Below are 17,191 nucleotides of genomic sequence, written 5' to 3'. Positions count from 1 at the left end.
ATGGTTAACCTAACTTAAAATCATTAGATAGTGAAATCCAGTATACTCTAGGAGAGAGTACATCCGCCAGGAGTGAGTAGGCAAGTAGTCAAACCACTATATATGATTGTGTTTGGGATTGTTTTGAGCACATTTATCTAATTATGCCTATGTTCATCATATGTTCATAATGATGCATGATTTAATTAATGTATAAGTATTGATAGAAGTCAAATCCCACACATAATATACACTATCCTTATAGGCTTTACTTTTACATATGAATCTTGTATAAGCGTATGTGGATTGGACCTTCTATTGGCTTGGAAGCCATAGCGTTACTTTGCCTTACTTCCTTGTTTTATAAGTTAGGCATAGATTGTTATTAAAAGATAACAAAAATTTAAAAAACTCCTATTCACCCCCCTTTAGGACATTTAGTCACACTTCATACTTCAGTACTAGTGGTTCTACCATAATTTTAGGTTCAAAGTAGCAGTCTTCAGGTATCTCATGGCGCGATATGGAAGAAGCAAGGAGGAGGAAGAAAATGCAAGAAAGTGGTGCAAAAGCCTGTCACGCGACTGCACAACAAGGACTGTTTACGTGGTTACGCAACAAGGACTGTTTGTGTGGTCGCGCAGCAGGAATCCTAATGCATGTATTATGTGTGTATTGGCGCAGAATGAGGGTTTCGAACCCGCACAACTTTTCTGTCACTATGATGGACATTATACAAGCTAAGATGTTGTGAAATCACTATGAGACTATTTTCTTTTCTTTCTATTACATTGATTAAATGTACTTTGTCTTGGAATCAAGGGAAACACGAGGGATATATTAAGAATTTATAATCAATAAAATAAGCGATGATGTTTGTTCTTTGAGTTTCCTTTATTTATTGTTGAATGTAGATATTCCAATCCCCAATACTTGTTTCTTGTCAAAATAAAATGGCGACTCCACTGGAGATTGAACCTAGAATCTCTGGTTATAATATCTATATTTAATACTAACGATAGAATAATTTAAAGAACACTTATCATCAACTGACGCTATAAAGGAGACAAAATGGCAACTCTTAACAGGAACATTCCCCCTTCATCTCCAAAACAGAGTACATTCGGATTTAACCTAAATGATTGATAGACTGCTTCATCTTCATGTACTTTACTTTTCAAATAGTCATAATGACTTCTCCCCCGATGAACATAGTTTTCTAATTCACGCCTAACAGATTCACTGTTGACTACACCGACAACACGTGATCACCGTTCGAGAGTCTGGTAGAGAAATTTTTGGTCAGTTGCAACCAAAAATGAAATGATGTGAGCGATGTCAAGGGTAATCTCTGCTTCACCGACAGTGTAAGAAAATAACGAAGAATGGATAGTGGTAATGACTAAGAGGGCGAAGACACGGTCTCCTTAAATGAGAAGTCTGATCCCACTATGGGCATTTAGAGGGCCAATTATGTGAAAAGCAGCAAGACACAACCTCACATTAGCTCCGACCTCACTTTTCCATGGACAGGTCGAAAATGCTCTTTTCACTCCGCAAGATTTTCCAGTCTTGCCCACTACAACTTCGTGGCCTACACAAAAAAGAAAAAAAAAAGAAAAGAAAAAAAAAAGCGAAGACCCCTTTAATGAGTGGGCCATCATCTCTAGAACCCATTTTGATAATTCTACTGCAAGTGTTAACACCAAACATGCCCCGGTTAGAATTTTTAAAATCACCGGTACCATGCCAAAGCATTAACAGATCTAGTAAGGGCTCTTTCTCTCTAAACTCTCCCTCGATGACTTACCCACTCTCACTTCGATGTCTGAATAATCAAGGAGTAGAGAGGCAAGTGTTTTTATACCAGGAAAAGCCAAATCCAGCCATTATCTACAACCGAACTCCTAGTTGAAATGGCTTCTGCACAAAACGTCTTGATGGAAGAGTGTAGAAATATCAGAGAGGTATTGGCCACACTGGCTAGCAATGTAGCCTAGGTTGCTGCCTCTCCCATGATGGTCGCGGTGAATGGGAATGAACATCAAGCAAAAGGTTCATAGTCCCCAAGAGTAGGATCGCATGGGTCAGCACCCGCAACTCGCACAATAACACGGGATGAGATTCGGCAAGTGGTGGCCAAAGTGATTCGAACGGAAAGAGATAGAGAGTGGGCATGGAGATTCCATTTTTGAATGTTATAGAGGCATGAAGTTGAAGACGTGCCATTCCCACAAATTTTAAGTACCTAGATTTATAGAAGTTTAATGGATACGGGTCACTCGAGGAACACATGATGCATTTCATCACGACCATAGGAAATTTCTCTACGGTCCCACAAGACTATTTGTGGCTATTCGGATCGTTGCTGATAGGAAAAGACTCCAGGTGGTATTAAGGCATGACACCAGAATCTATACACACATGGGACCAAATGCAAGATGCTTTTATGGCAAACTTCTTTTTGTTTGATAAATATGTTAGCCTGACTGAGTTGGCTTCCGTACGATAGTGAGAAGGTGAGCCAGTAGAGAAATTCATCAACTAGTGGAAGACTCTAGGGGAATTATGCTGACAACTCTCGGGAGAAAAAGAACAATTGAAAATGTGTCTGAACTCCATGGAAACAAGAGTCACATTCGGCTTAACGAGTGCCAACATATGAACCTCTCATGATCTCGCCACTAAAGTCCATGCGCTCGAAGCCATGACCAAAAAAATGCCCACTTTACAAACAGAGAAAGTGCGTCGAGGTTCGAATAAGGTATCAACAAATATAGCTGACAAGGAAAGAAAGAGGGAAGACCCCCATATCAGGTAAAGAGATGGCAAAAGAGAGAGAAGGAACCGTCGGACGAGTGATAAATGACCCAAGCGATACTATGATCACGAGGGGTATACGTTCAAGAATGAAGACATGCTCCCTATGATGAATTAGTTGTTGGCTGTAGGGATGATTGAATTGCCTCTGCCAAAATACCTAGAAGATGTAGGAAAAACATAGAAATGAATTACAACTATTATCATCACATGCTTAGCCACCCAACTGAAATTTTTTTCACTATTAAGAACATACTCCAAAAAAAATGATGAATCGAGGCGAGATTATGATAGACAAGGGTAAAGAGAAACACAAAAAGACGATGGCAAACATAGTGTCCATGTGGGACACATTTCACCCACTTGCACTTCTGGACTGATGTAACATAACAACCAAAGATGGGAAGGCCGAGCATGAGAAATGTGTATCGTACTCACACACCAGACATAATTATGAGAGTTGTAATGTAATCATGATTAGATCAACAACAAAACCGGTTGGTTCTCCGTTGGAAAGCACCCGTAAAGTTACAGTAGTTATGTTACGGTCAGGAAAGGAAATAGCCAGCCCCTCACGAAGATAGGACCTTGCCGTGGCACAAGAAAGGGCATTTACAAGTTTGTGAAATAAGGAACCTCCTCATAATGAAGAACATCAAAGAGATGAAACGCCATGTAGCAAAGCCATACTAGATAACAAAGTAACCTACAATGAACTGAGCCACTTAAAAGGAATCCCTGCTCGGCTAAGCATATATGATGCGTTGTGTTTATCTAAAGACTTTCACCAAACTTCGATTTCGACATTATTAGGCAATGAGGTGAGATAAGCACTAATCGATGAAAGGAAAATATAGAAATAAAAGGGGACGACTGTATAATGCAGAATGTCATGCACGAATAAATGAAGGCAACTGACTGCATGTCCGTTATCACATCTCGGATGATGATCTAATGTTGCGAGAAAAGGAACACAACAGGCCGCTCATGATCGCCAGCTACATTTGAGAGAAACAGGGCAAGCACATAATGCTGGATAATGGCTCTGAAGTGAACTTGTTGCCACTAAACATGCTCAGTAAACTTCGACATCGTCGTTCACATCTATGCACTAGTGCAATGATGATTTAAGGGTTCAATCAAGACGGTCAGAGAGCATTAGGAAAAATCATGCTGGTATTAGAAATTGGCGACCTAGTCACAAACGTTGTATGCCACATGATTGATGCATTAATGAAGTATAATCTACGTTTAGGACGACGGTGGTTGCACTAGTATGACATCATCCCATCCACGCTACATCAATGTTTCAAATATTGTAGAAATAGTTTTCAGTACAAAGTGTGGTTGATACGAAGCCGTATACGGTAGCAGAATCATTCTTCGAGGATGTGAGTTATTATGATTAGTTCGTGATAGAGAAAGATGAATGAGAAATAAAGTAAACATGCAGTTAAAGGGTGATGAGGCCCAGATAATAGAAAGAGAAGTCGCGTAGGTTAAGCTATCCAAAGAAAAAGACAATGGGCAGCCAAAAGGTCATGAGCTAAGTATGATAGCTGGCAAGAAAAAGAAGTTTTACTTTGTTCTAAAGTATTTGAGATAACCAGGACAACCTCCTTTGGTGGTGTTGTCACCGGAACAGATAAAGACTTTGCAATCAAATTATACGGTGCCATAACCACGATTGAAAATGAGTAAATTGTTTCTTTCCATGCGAAACAGATTATGCGTACATTCCAATTCCACTAATCTAAGGCCAAAAGGGAAACAGAAGGAAAAATAAGTGAATTAGCAGCCAACGAAAAGCTCTTGCAAGAAGAGTTAAGGAGATATAGTTCGATAAGCTGGAAGATTATATAAGCCATTAGGTTTGATTGTGGTGAGCCAACTAGACTGAATAACGACAGGGGCATCCAAGTCCCAATAGGTGTGCACGAAAAGAAACGAGAAAAATCTCACAGATTGGGAGCATCCTCTACATGTGCGAGCCGCGAATGTCAAACAGTCGACAAGGAAACAAAGCTAGAGACAAGTGAAAGTAGTAAGGAAGAAATGAAGCACCCAAAGACAATGCCCAAACAAATAGAAGACGAAGGACAACCGACCATCGATGCACTACGAGAAATAAACCTAAGGACAAAAGACGAACCTCGGAATCCATATATAAGTGCTAGTTTGCCAAAAGAAGAGGAAGAATAATATGTAAAATTGTTGAAAAGAAATGAAGATGTGTTTGGCTTGACATATGCATGAATGCCTAACTTATAACTGACGATGGCAATGCACTGGCTCAACATTTCTAAACATAAAAAGCCAATTATGTAGGCACATAGACACTTTCATCCCAACTTAATATCTTTGATAGAGAAAGAGGTAAACAAACTAATTAAAGTCAGTTTCATAAGGGAAGTAAATTACCCCATGGGGAAGTAAAGAAAAAGAGTGGACAAATCAGAGTCTGTGTTTATTTCAAGGATTTGAACGAAGCAAGCCAGAAGGATGATTTCAAATTGCTTATAACAAAATTATTGATTGATAGTACAACAAAGTATGCAGTTATGTCCTTCATGGACGGACATGCCAGGTACAATCAGATATGCATGGCAATAGAAGACGAAGAGGCTACAAAGTTTAGAACATCCTTGGAAATATATTGTTATAAGGTCATGTCGTTCGGGCTAAAAAATGCCGGGGCCACGTCTTAGAGAGCCATGTAAAATATTTTTCAGGAGATGATACATAAGCACGTTGAATGCTACATTGATGATTTGGTTGTTCGATTCTGCAACCACGTAGAGCATCGTAAACATTTATTATTAGTCTTTCGCCTGCTCAAGAAGAAACAGTTAAAGATGAATCCAACAAAGTGCACTTTCAGCAGATAATCGGGTAAGTTTCTTGGGTTTGTTGTTAAGCATCAGAGAATTGGAGTCGATCCAGGAAAGATCTGGGCAATTCAAGAAATGCCACTGCTGATAACACTAAGAGAACTGAAAATTTTGCAAGGAAAACTGGCCTATATTGGACGCTTTATCTCGAACCTAGAAGGAAGATGCCAACCATTCGCTCATCTTATGAAAAATAGAGTAGAATTCGTATGGGCTGAGGGATGTCAAAATGCATTTAATTCCATCAAAGACCTTCTGAAGCAACCCCCAATGTTAATAATGAATGTAAAAGGTAGGCCTTTGATCTTATACATTGCCGCATGAGAAAATTCTTTGGGAGCTCTACTGGCATAATGCAATGAATAGGGGAAAGAAAACACTTTATATTACTTGAGTAGGACTCTAATAGGGTAGAATGTAACTATTCGCCCATTGAAAAAAAATGCTTGACCTTTTTTTTGCTGTGCAGAAGCTGCAGTATTACTGCCTATTCCACAAGATAACGTTAATCTCACAAGCAGATCAACTAAAGTACTTTATGATGAAACCAATGTTATTTAGAAGGCTAGCCAAATGGATGTTGTTTCTTTCTGAATTTATGATCTCTTATGAACAGTTGAAGGCAGTAAAAGGATAGGAAATGGCAGGCTTTTTAGTAGCCCATTCGTTTCCATATAATTAAGAAATTTCTGATGAGCTTCCAGATGAGCAGGTACTTCTAGTTGAACCGTTAAGTTTGTGGCAAATATATTTCGATGGTGCCTTTCGAGCATCGCGAGCAGGCGTCAAAGTCATCTTTATTTGTCCCCATGGTGATCTATTGCCATATTCCTTTGCGTTGAGTACAACTTGTATAAATAATGAGGTCGAATATAATACCCTCATCATAGGGTTGGAAATAGCACATGAGATCAAAATCCAAGCTCTGCAAATTCTTAAGGACTCCAAGCTGGTGATAAATGAGTTGACGGAAAAATTCGAAATAAGAAAGTTAGAATCCCTGATTATCGTTGATTATCTCCTATTGTCAAAAAATATCCCTGATTATTGCCGATTAATATTATCTCTAGTTAGCGTTGATTATCTCCTATTGTCATAAAATATTGTCAATTATCCTTGATTTATATTTTCTCCGATTAGTGTCGATTATCTCCTATTGTCGGAAAATATCGTCAATTATCATAAATTGATGTTATCTCCGATTATCACCAATTATCTCCTATTGTTGGAAAATACCACTGATTATCGTTGATTTATATTATCTCTGATTATAGCCAATTGATATTATCTCTAGTTATAGTTGATTATCTCTTATTATCGAAAAATATTACCGATTATCGCCGATTATCTCAGATGATTATCTATTCGCCAAATATTATGCAAGGCAGTGATGAGTGCCATGAAGGCCAACCATGCATAAGACCTGTTCAATATTACTGATTCACCAAATATTATGCAAGGCAGCGATGAGCGCCATGAAGGCCAACCATGCATAAGACTTATGCTATATCGTCGACTCGCTAAAAATTATGCAAGGCAACAGTGAGCACCATAAAGGCCAACCATGCATAAGACCTGTGCTATATTGTCAATTAGTCAAATATTACTCAAGGCAGCGGTGAGTGCCATGAAGGCCAACCACACATAAGACTTGTGCTATATTGACAATTTTCCAAATATTATGCAAGGCAGTAGTGAGCACCATGAAGGTCAACCACGTAAAAGACCTGTGATATATCATCGATTCGCCAAATATTATGCAAGGCAGCGGTGTGTGCCATGAAGGCCAACCATGCATAAGACCTGTGCTATATCGCCGATTCACCAAATAGGATGCAAGGAAGCGGTGAGTGCCATGAAGGCCAACCATGCGTTAGACTTCTGCTATATTGTTGACTTTTTAAATATTATGCAAGGAAGCGTTGAGAGCCATGAAGGTCAACCACGCATAAGACTTGTGTTATATCACCAATTCACTAAATATCATGCAAGGTAGCATTGAGAGTCATAGTGGCCAACCACGTATAAGACCTGTATTATATTGTCAATTTGCCAAATATTATGCAAGGCAGTGGTGAGCACTAATAGCTCAATGTTTGGTTGATACCCTAAGTGCAGGGTTGCGATGTAATAACATGGTGAGACCAAGGTCGTACTCATAGTAACTTACTATATGTGTGTTTTCTGAACTACTTTAGAATTAGAATTAGAAGCTAAACTAAATCTAAAATTGTTTAGAGAATGTTTGTGAAGTGAAACTATCAACTTAAAGTACTAGAATGCTAAGGATCCACTCATAGCCATCTTAATGCTATTCTACTTGATTCAATCTATATGCTTTAACTGGAATCGAAGTCCTAATATGTTCGTACATGTCTCATCGAGCCTTGTTTCGACCAATCAGAGTCATTTACATGTGATCTGTATAGACATGCGTGGGGCATTCAGAGGATTTCTTGCATATATATATATATATATATATATATATATATATATATATATATAGTGTGTGTGTGTGTGTGTGTGTATCTATGTGGTTATATCTTGAAAAGTGAGAAGGGAACAACCAAGCTCTAATGTTTATGTGATAAACAATAGGCGGTTGAGTTTGACGACCAATTGACAGATGACTCTTCTTTTTTTTGGGAAAAGGATGTATTCATTCCATCAAAAAAATTTACAAAGCTGGCTCACATCAACCAGGATTCAGGCTTCCTCAGACAAAAAGGCGAGGGAAGCCTATCATAAGGAAAAGAAGAGAAGAGAAGGTAGGAGCGAAGGGGTTCCAAATATTAAGTCCCCCTCCTCACAGAGCCAAGTGCCAATCTATCAAGGAAAAGGAGGCCTCTGACCATTAGTGGGAGGTCAAAATGGTCTAAAAACAAAGACGACCTTTGACATTCGTTCCCCAATTTGGCCAAGGCATTCACTGGCCTGTTACCTTCTCTAAAAGTATGAACAAAATTTACATTTCTGCACTTGGAGAGGTTGTTAATTCTATCTATCCAAACTTTCCATTTCCAACCGGGAACAGCGTCACCTGAGAGGAAGTTCACGACGAGGAGGGAATTAATTTCAACAAGAATATTGGGGTACCCCAGATGAAGGCAATGCTGAAGGCCATCGTGAATCGTCCAGAGCTCTGCCCGAGTATTAGAGGCAACGCCATAGCCCGTGTGAAACCCAAAGAGGAACTTGCTCCTCTCACCTCTGCCGACTCCTCCTCCCCCAGCCGCACCTAGATTACCCCTAGCCAAAACATCTATGTTTAATTTGACCCAGCCCGACAGGGGCTTCCTCCAAATCACCACCTGGGATGAACATCTAGGCTGGGTTGGCACGGGAATGCCCATAGCCCCAAGCGCCCTGCTCGCTAAACCAGACCGGGAGGGTGGAATTCCCCATCTATTAATGATGAAATGAACCCAATTATAGATGTGGGAGATGATCACCCCCTACTTCATAGACACCCCTTCAAATCATACCAAATTTCTGATCTTCCAAAGTCCCCATAGAATAGAACAAGGAATAAGCTTCTTGAAAGGGGCTGACGGACCGTTTTCTGGTCGAGATGCCCACCGGTTAAGCCGGCCTCAACTGATGAAGAAGATGACTTAAAAACAACTAAGGGGAATAAATCCTAGGAAGCATATAGAATCTAAGTGATGGAGAATGGTTACGATAACCGTTGGAAAGTGAGAAGTATCCAAAATGAATGGATTAGAGCTATAAATAGAAGATGATTACAGCAGGAAATTTCTCTCATACCAAACAAACCAAACAAATCAAACATTATATTTCAATCAAATATCCTATCAATTTACATTTCCTAGTGTAACACGTTACTTTCCTTATCTAGTAAATTTACATTTACATCGCAATCTTTATTTTTCAAGTCTGCTAATGTATGTTTATTAGTGTAATATGTAGCTATAACCCAATCTTTAGTTGTAATTGAAGTTTACGCTCACATGCTAGACTTCGCTCAATCGTCGGAGAAGTGTCCTTCAGCAGTTTGCAGCGGCTGACTGTGAGGATTTCTTTCTCATCCCATTTGACCTATATCGAGAAGTCCTATTGTATTAAAGGCAAAGGAGTAACCCATCTTCAGAAGATGAACCCTACCCTCTGATTATCTTCTGATCCAATTTACACATTGAGTGACTGACTCAATAGGCGACCAATATCCTTAGATCTCGGTCATATATAACGTGTTTGCCTAACTTGGCTCTCGGGGTCATTGTTGTTCGGTTTGAATTAGAGTAATAATTTTGATTCTAGCATGCTCGCATACCTAATGCAAGAAAACAACATCCGACAATTTTCTAACATGCCTGGTGGGTCCCTGTCCTTAAACTATCAGCTTGACTATTGCCAAAAATGCAGAGAAGAAGTGCCCAAACTTTTGGGGTCGAACCTTCAACACCGACTGCACCTCCTCCGGGTGAAGAGGTGTCGGTTCATGCACCCCCAGAGGTGTCGAATGTGCATACTAACCCGACCGGAAGTTAGGCTGGACAGTCCATGTCCCGAGCTGTACTCCTACACGAGGTAGTTGTTGTACTTTGGGATGTTCAGATGAGCATCCAGATAGTGCAAGAATATGGAAGAGATCAAGTGGAACAGTTTCGTATCGAGGCCGAGAGCATTAATCGTTACATGGCTAGCCATATTGAAGCTATGTAACAATTATTAACTACGACGGCATCACAGCATAACAGAAGTTTGGTCGGTAATGCAGTCTCATTACCACATATGTCGCCATTACAATATAACCAGCCATTGATTCCTCCTCCAAAGGACAGGAATGCGCCACCCCCTATGGAAATCAAGCGACCTAAATGGGAGGTTAAAGATTTTGTACCTCACAATAGAAATCACGGACCACCAGCTGGATTCAATCCACTGCAGGGCCCTAGATTCCAAGACAATCTTAATCAATTTGGTCCGGATCAATTGCCAACAGTGGAGCCATAGCTAGCGGGTTGACCGTGACTAGATAATACAACTCGTTCAAGAGGTTGTTGGTCAAGTAGGGCTATAACACTATCCCCATATATCACAAACCATACCCCGAGTGAGTAGATTGGCAACATCCATTGTCAAGGAATTATCGAATGAATTTTGCTCTATTTTCTAGTGAACTCAGTCAGTTGACTATTGAACATGTCGGCCGATTCACCATGCAATGTGGTGAGCAAGACAATGATTATTATAACTTATAGTTATTCAGTCACCCGTTGATCGCTGCGGCCTTTACATGGTATTCAAACCTACTACTAGACTCAATATATAACTGGCAAAAGTTGGAAGAGAAGTTTCATGCTCAATTCTTCTATAGAAACAGGGAGCTAACCATGGCCAACCTCACACGATTCCGATAGTTGCCTAGGGAACTATACGAGAGATATATTATGCGATTTAAGCAAGCGAAAAGCAGTTGTAAGGTAGTCATGATCGAGGCTAAATTTGTGCAACTTGCACAAGACAGACTGGAATACAAGCTTCGTAAAAAGTTCAGAGGCACGGAGTTTACTGATTTATATTATTTAACTACCAAAGTTTCTCATTACAAGGAATTGCTTCAGGAAGGGGCTAATGAACAAATTCATTATTAAAGAAGTATTACAAGGATCCTTATAATGAAATTGCGATGATGGAAGTAGTGGCTTAGAAGCCATTAGTATGTTCGGCACTGATCAAAGCAAAATCGACTGCCCTGACCAAGCAAAAAGGCTCAGAAAGTGTATACCTTTGATATCAATTGGGCTAAAGAGATATTTGATATCATGTTGGTCGAGAAGTTCATTAAAGTTCCTATCAATCACAAAGTACCATTGGCCGATGAATTACAAAAGATCGAGTATTGCAAATGGCATGGATCTCGGTTTCACTCCACTAACAAGTGTGTTATTTTCAAGAACATCATCCAGGACCACATTAACCGTGGGCTATTAAAGTTCCTAAAAAAGGATAAAAATGTGATGTTTATTGACACTAACCCCTTTCCAGCCAATATGGAAGTGAATATGATCACTGCCAATCTAAGTGATCCCAAAACCAAAGATCAATCTCAGCTCAGATGATCCGTAGAGAAGGCCTGCCCATCCTGCGAAATGGCACCACTGGATTCCTCGCCATCAAGATGATCGGTCAATCTCCATCCAAAAGAGACATCAAAATTCTCAAATTTATGACTAATGCGCTCAGGACATTGTGTATCAATTGAGAGATTTCATCGAAAGAGAAAGAGAGCATCATGTTAGGGTCTGAGGTCGTTATCGGCCGATGCACTCGACCTCTAATCGTTGTCCACGATGGGGACCACCTATGTCAAGAATGGTCAAGCCTCCTACTACACCAGATTAGGTATGGAAGTGAGTTATTCATCTTAAATTTCTAGTGGTACCAAAAACTTTGAAAAACACCCAAAAATCTCGATGGCAAAGTGTTCACAACCCCAAGTGTAGGGTCGCAATGTAGTAATAATCTCGGTGAGATTGAGGTCGAATCCACGGGGACTGAAGTTGTGTGCCTTCTGAAAGTAACTAGAAGTAGAACTAGAAAAATATGAAAACCTAAATCTGGAAGTATAAAGAGTAATTGTGAGAGATTTAATGAAAAACTTAAGGAATTCAAAGGTGGGAAACTCGGGTTTCCAAGGATCCACTTGTAGAGATCAGGGAAATCTATGCTTGATTCAAGGACACAACTAGAATCAGAGTCTCATCTTATCCAATTGGAAAATATCTCAATAAAACCAAATTTGAACTTCCTTTGACCTAATTCTCAATGGATGATAGGTGTGAGAACTGGAAGTGATTCCATCACAAAACCATACCCAGGAGACAAGGCAAACAATAGGATTTACCAATCCCACAACCAATCATAAGAGAATTGAGAAGATTAGGTAAGATTCCATCATCCAACCATGCTCATAGGATGATGGTAAACAACGGGATTTCCTAATTTCATAATCTCAATACATGAAAAGAACAAAGTCAAAGTTATCACAGATCCATTGTAATTCGAGTCACAACAAACCATTAAAAACTAAAAGTATTCCTTCATAATCAAACTAGAATCAAAGATAATTCTACTTAAACATGAATCAAAGTAATAGAAAATATCCCATCATGCTACAAGCTTCACCTCTTAGCCCTGGCTAAGAGGTTTAGCCAACCATAGACATGATTGAACTAAAATCTCTTAAGAAAAGCATAAAAACAACTAAGGAAAGAGAAGAAAAACACTTAGCGACAGCTTCTTCATACTTTTACTCCACTTCTCAAACCCTAGACGATGCTTAGCGATGCCTTGGGGACCCTTATTTATAGTTTTGTAACACCTCCTTTCGCACCGAGTTGGAAAAATTCGAAAACCGTCTCAAATTTCCGCAATTCGTGTGTTGTCTGTGTAATCTTAAACTAGTTGAGGACAATCGTCGACTGGTCGAGGGTCACCTTCGAATGGTCGAGGGTTTCCTTCGATGGGTCGAGGATGACCTGATTTTAGAGTATTTGGTCGCTGGAGTTCGAGTCGAGGAATCCTTGACTAGTTGAGCAGGCTCCTTCAACTAGTCAAGGATGGGCTTGGACTAGTCGAAGTAGGCATATTTTTAGGGTCCTTTTCTTCACTTCAAGTCTTCAATGCTCTTCCTTCCTCAATTGGGTTTCTTAGATCTTGAGCATGTGAATTCTCCATTCTTTGTCTCATAAGATCCACCCTTGGCTTTAGTGATTCTTAAGCGTTAAATCCATGCTTTTAACATCCTTCTCAATCCAAGCTCTTAAATTCACCTTGCAACACAAACATGATTAAAATATAACATTAAGCATCATCATGTTTATAAAACCAAGTAATAAATGGGGTTCAATATGCAACATTTGACCCTCAACACAATCCCCAACTAGCATTTTGCTTGTCCCGGGCAAACTATGCGAAAAATGAACTTTAAAACGCAATGTTCAAACCTTTATCAGAAAACAATCTTTTGTGTAATCAAGTATGAATGAGTAGATTCAAGATGAGAAAGTAGGATTTTGAACACCTTGAGCCGAATCACATAAGCAATCAATCAAATAAGTCATTTATTCATTAAGTCAAAGTATAGTTCGCATATCAAGTTTTTCAATGTGCTGAATGAAAATACTATCTTTTCATAATGTTAGTCATGCTCATCACTTCAAGATTAGTTGAAAACTCAAGTACTGATTCCAAACTTATTCCATTTTCCTTCTTTTCCAGTTTTTTATTTTATATCGACAGTTATTTGTATTCATTCAGTCTTTTCATCTTTTCCTTTTCTTTCAGATTTTTCATTCTTGTTCGGACTTTTTCTATCTTTTCACCATACATGACCTTTTTTTTTTTTATCAATCTCCTATTTTTTAACTGGTTCTTTTCTTCTTTTAAGGTGGATAAAATTCTCCAGACTTGGTTCGCAATATCTTTTAATGATTATGATACTAACAATCAGAAAATCTAGTATTATTCACAGAAAATAATTTGAATGTGTCTTGTGATTTAGATTAACATGATATTCAAACTTCCTCTTAATCAATTGAGTGCAAGAACTGTAATTGATATATTACTTAAATGATCAAACTCTAACAATTCAAAATTCAATCTCAATCTTATCATTATACTCAAACATTCTTAAATACACAACTTATCGCTTTCCAAATAGATAAACATTGAAATTTTTTCAAAAATTTTGCAAATTTTACTCAAAACTGAGAAAACATTGATTAATTTACCTAATCTCCCAGACCCAACCTCAAATCTACATTATCCTCAATGTAAAAGAAATAAGCATGATATGTTGATCAAATGCTTATCATTAGCCAAAGCATATCTGAAATCAATATATTAAAGACTCGGTTATCATAGACATTCAAAATAAAAGATTTAGGGGGTGCAAAGAGGATTTTTGACATTGATATACACAGAGATAGGGAGAGGAGTATGTTAAAGTTATCTTAAGAAAAATACCTTAAGAAGGTATTTGAAGTTTGGGATAGACAAGACTAAACCAGTTATTACATCCCATGCTGCTCACTTTCGACTTTCTTTATAGCAATGTCCCATTACAGATGAAGAAAAGCACTTTATGTCTTGTGTGCCCTAATCGAGTGCACTTGGCAGTTTGATGTATGTCATGATCTTTACGAGACTGAACATTTCACATACAGTTAGTGTTGTTAGAAGATATATGTCAAACCCCAACAAGTAGCATTGGGAGGTAGTAAAATGGCTACTTCGTTATCTATGAGGTACAACGAACTACGTGTTGACATTTGAAAAATCAAAGGAAAAGTTGGTAGGATATGTGCACATAGATTACCCAGGAAACATGGACAATAGTTGGTTGACTTTTGGTTACTCATTTGTATTAGCAGGTGGAGCGATTAGTTGGATGTCGAAGCTTCAGTGTGTGGTTTCTCTTTCCACAAACGAAGCTGAGTATATAGTAGTGACAGAGCCTTTAAAGGAACATGTTTGATTGTATGGAATGATGAATGAGTTGGGGTTTCAGTAAGAGGTCGTGTCGGTTAATTGTGACAGCAAAAGCAATATCAACTAGAGAAAGAATTTAATTTAATACTCTAGAACTAAACATATTGATGTTCGTCATAATTTTATCCGACAAATGCTTAAGGAATGCTGTACTCTTGAGAAGATCCACACGAACGTGAATCCAGTGAATATACTTACGAAGGTGGTTTTGATAGAGAAGTTTAAATTATGTTCGACTTCTTTGGGTCTGATAAAGGTTTGATGAATACAGAGTGTGCGTGAAAAGCAGGGATAATGATGAACATATGATGGAGGCTATTAAAAATGGACCTTCAAGTTGTTGTTCATTATGATCGAAGCCATTGTGAAGATTGTTGTCTAGATGTATTCAATATGTACATGAAATAGGAGTCTTGATCAATCGACCAAATTGATCAATCAATCAAGTGAGCCCCGGATTATACAGATTGATATTTGTACAGTTTTGGACAGGTTCAGTTGATCAACTAAGGAGGTTAGAGAGACCGACTATTTTGAGATAATATTTGTAAATTCTATGAACACTTTTGAGCATGTTAGAGCAAATGAACATGTGGCTGTCAACGATCGAGGGTTGCTTGATCGACGATGCATTCATTTTTGCATAATTGTGCAAAATTTTTCCTATTCCATGTGTTATGCTATAAATATGGGTGTAATGCGAGATTAAGGTATTAATTAAGAGAGCTTAAACATTTCTAAGATGGTTTTGAAAGGAGGTTTGTCTTTAATGAAGGATTTCGCATCTATAAGTTCATCTAATTTCTTGTAATTTGTTCTTCACATTGGATTTGCTTGTCGCTTTATGCTGTAGTTTTTTCTTGTAAAGATTTTTCACATAAAATCATCTATTTCTGTGCATGCTTTGTTGCATTTATCTTTCGCTTGTTTGATTCAAATTCGGGGTTTGCTTCAATAGTCCCTCAACACCTATCTCCAACCAATGGATTTAAACTTGTTAAGACTAATCGGCTCGACTCTGAGAATCCTCAGATGGTATGGTATAGCCCATGGAACCTGAGCATGATAAAGCCATCTCTTCACATTACATGTAAAATGAGGATGTATCATTTGATTATTATCCAAATAGTCTCCCCTGCTTTCCACGCTGAAATGGTCCAAATCAAACATGTATAGTTGATGGTTACAATATGTTAAATTGAATATCTATACGACTAGATCGACCCCAAACATCTCAAAATACCCTCATAGTAGTGGTAAGAACTTTTATATCCACCCGTTGCTTTGGGCCCTACGACTCTAAGAAGTTTAATATGTTAGTTCATTATGGCAAGGGAAGCAGATTCCCTGATAACCCTGCCATAGAGACTATGTGAGAACCATTCTAATGTATGTGTTTTATATCGAGCAAGGTGCCTTCGTGCAGGGGCGCTCCCTCTCAGAAAACATAGCCCTCTCCCAGGAACTTCTTAGAGAATTGAATCGAAAAGTCAGAGGTGGGAATATTGTGATTAAATTGAACATGGAAAAAGCTTATGACAGAGTTGATTGGATCTTCCTCAAAAGGGTGCTCGACCGTTTTGGTTTCTCCAATGCCTAGATCAAGCTGGTGGAACGCTGCTGAAACAATTGTTGGTTCTCGGTTCTTATTAACGGCGAGATGGGTGGTTTCTTTAAGTCCACTCGTGGTCTCTACCAGGGAGACCCGCTTTCCCCCAGCTTATTTATCTTAGCTTCTTAGGTGCTCAGTCGAGACTTTAACAAGCTAATGGCTTCTGGGTCTTGCCTTCCATTCAAAGGCCGAAGGGATAATGTGGTGGTGTCTAATCTCCTTTTTGCAGATGACACTTTACTCTTCTTAAACGGAGGTCTTCATTCCATCTGTGCGGCAAGGTTTTTCTCCATAATTTTTAGCAGGTGTCTAGGCAAAAAATCAACCTCTAGAAGAGTGTCTTCCTATGTGCTAAAACCATGAACTCTGA

The 17,191-nt window shown here is 38.8% G+C and overlaps 1 protein-coding gene across 1 annotated transcript; it reads right to left on the bottom strand.

Moving 5' to 3' along the window:
• Positions 1 to 8,482: 8,482 nt before the first annotated feature.
• On the bottom strand, positions 8,483 to 9,043 carry LOC131254927 (uncharacterized). The gene has a single exon (XM_058255631.1). It carries the CDS (start codon positions 9,041 to 9,043, stop codon positions 8,483 to 8,485), a length of 561 nt encoding a protein of 186 aa, XP_058111614.1.
• Between the last annotated feature and the right edge of the window lie 8,148 nt (positions 9,044 to 17,191).

The sequence above is a fragment of the Magnolia sinica genome, chromosome 9 (assembly GCF_029962835.1).
Source record: "Magnolia sinica isolate HGM2019 chromosome 9, MsV1, whole genome shotgun sequence".
NCBI lineage: Eukaryota > Viridiplantae > Streptophyta > Magnoliopsida > Magnoliales > Magnoliaceae > Magnolia > Magnolia sinica.
The sequence above is the reverse complement of the archived record's forward strand: the minus strand, read 5'-3'. Positions and strand labels throughout refer to the sequence as shown.

What these genes read in the sequence shown, in the direction of transcription:
- LOC131254927 (XM_058255631.1), bottom strand. Translation starts at nt 9,043, where the DNA reads ATGGGCATTCCCGTGCCAACCCAGCCTAGATGTTCATCCCAGGTGGTG.